We start from the raw sequence: 562 nt of genomic DNA on the forward strand, positions 1-562 counted from the left end.
GGGGTCTCACCTGCTAGTGACAAGAGGCGCAAACTCCGCATGGCCAGAAGGTGCTTCAGCCCAAAGTCCTGCACCTGGGCGGGAGTGGGGGAGGGCGCCCTGGGTCAGACTACGGGCCTGGAGCAGTCGAGGTTATCGAACCCAGGGTGCCCGCCCCCGCGGAGCCAGGTTGCGCTGAGGTCAACAGCCGGGCGTGGAGGGACCCCAGAGTCCCCGGAATCTGCGGGGATCGTCTGGACTGAGCCCCTCCCTGCCCGCTCCCCGTCCCGGGCGCGGAGGGCGTACCTGGCAGCACCATCGCAGGTAGAGGCTGCGGAGGGACGACATTGTGGACAGGTAGCTGAGGCCGGTGTCAGTGATGCGCACACACCTGCGATTGCACCGGAGGGGACCGGCCTTCAAGCCCCCTCGTCCCGGCCCCCTTCCCGGGCGCGCCCCCGTCGTGAACGCCCCTCCAGCCCCACCCGTGACGCCCCGATTCCCCGCGGGACCCCCATTCCTCGGACACTCTGGTTTCCCCCGCCCTGCCCATCGCGTAGCGGCCCTCCCACTCTGTCCCCTC

General features: G+C 69.9%; 1 protein-coding gene across 1 annotated transcript in view; it reads right to left on the reverse strand.

Annotated features, from left to right (window-relative positions):
* FBXL16 (F-box and leucine rich repeat protein 16) overlaps window positions 1-562 on the reverse strand; it is a 24259-nt gene that overhangs the window by 527 nt on the left and 23170 nt on the right. The window contains exons 6-7 of the mRNA XM_021708206.1: window positions 286-370; window positions 3-74 (exon numbers count right to left, since the gene is read on the reverse strand). Of these exons, the coding sequence (XP_021563881.1) occupies window positions 3-74; window positions 286-370 (157 nt within the window). The remainder of the gene's footprint in view (window positions 1-2; window positions 75-285; window positions 371-562) is intronic.

The sequence above is a fragment of the Carlito syrichta genome, unplaced genomic scaffold (genome assembly GCF_000164805.1).
Source record: "Carlito syrichta isolate Samal-C Ts95f unplaced genomic scaffold, Tarsius_syrichta-2.0.1 Scaffold135573, whole genome shotgun sequence".
NCBI lineage: Eukaryota > Metazoa > Chordata > Mammalia > Primates > Tarsiidae > Carlito > Carlito syrichta.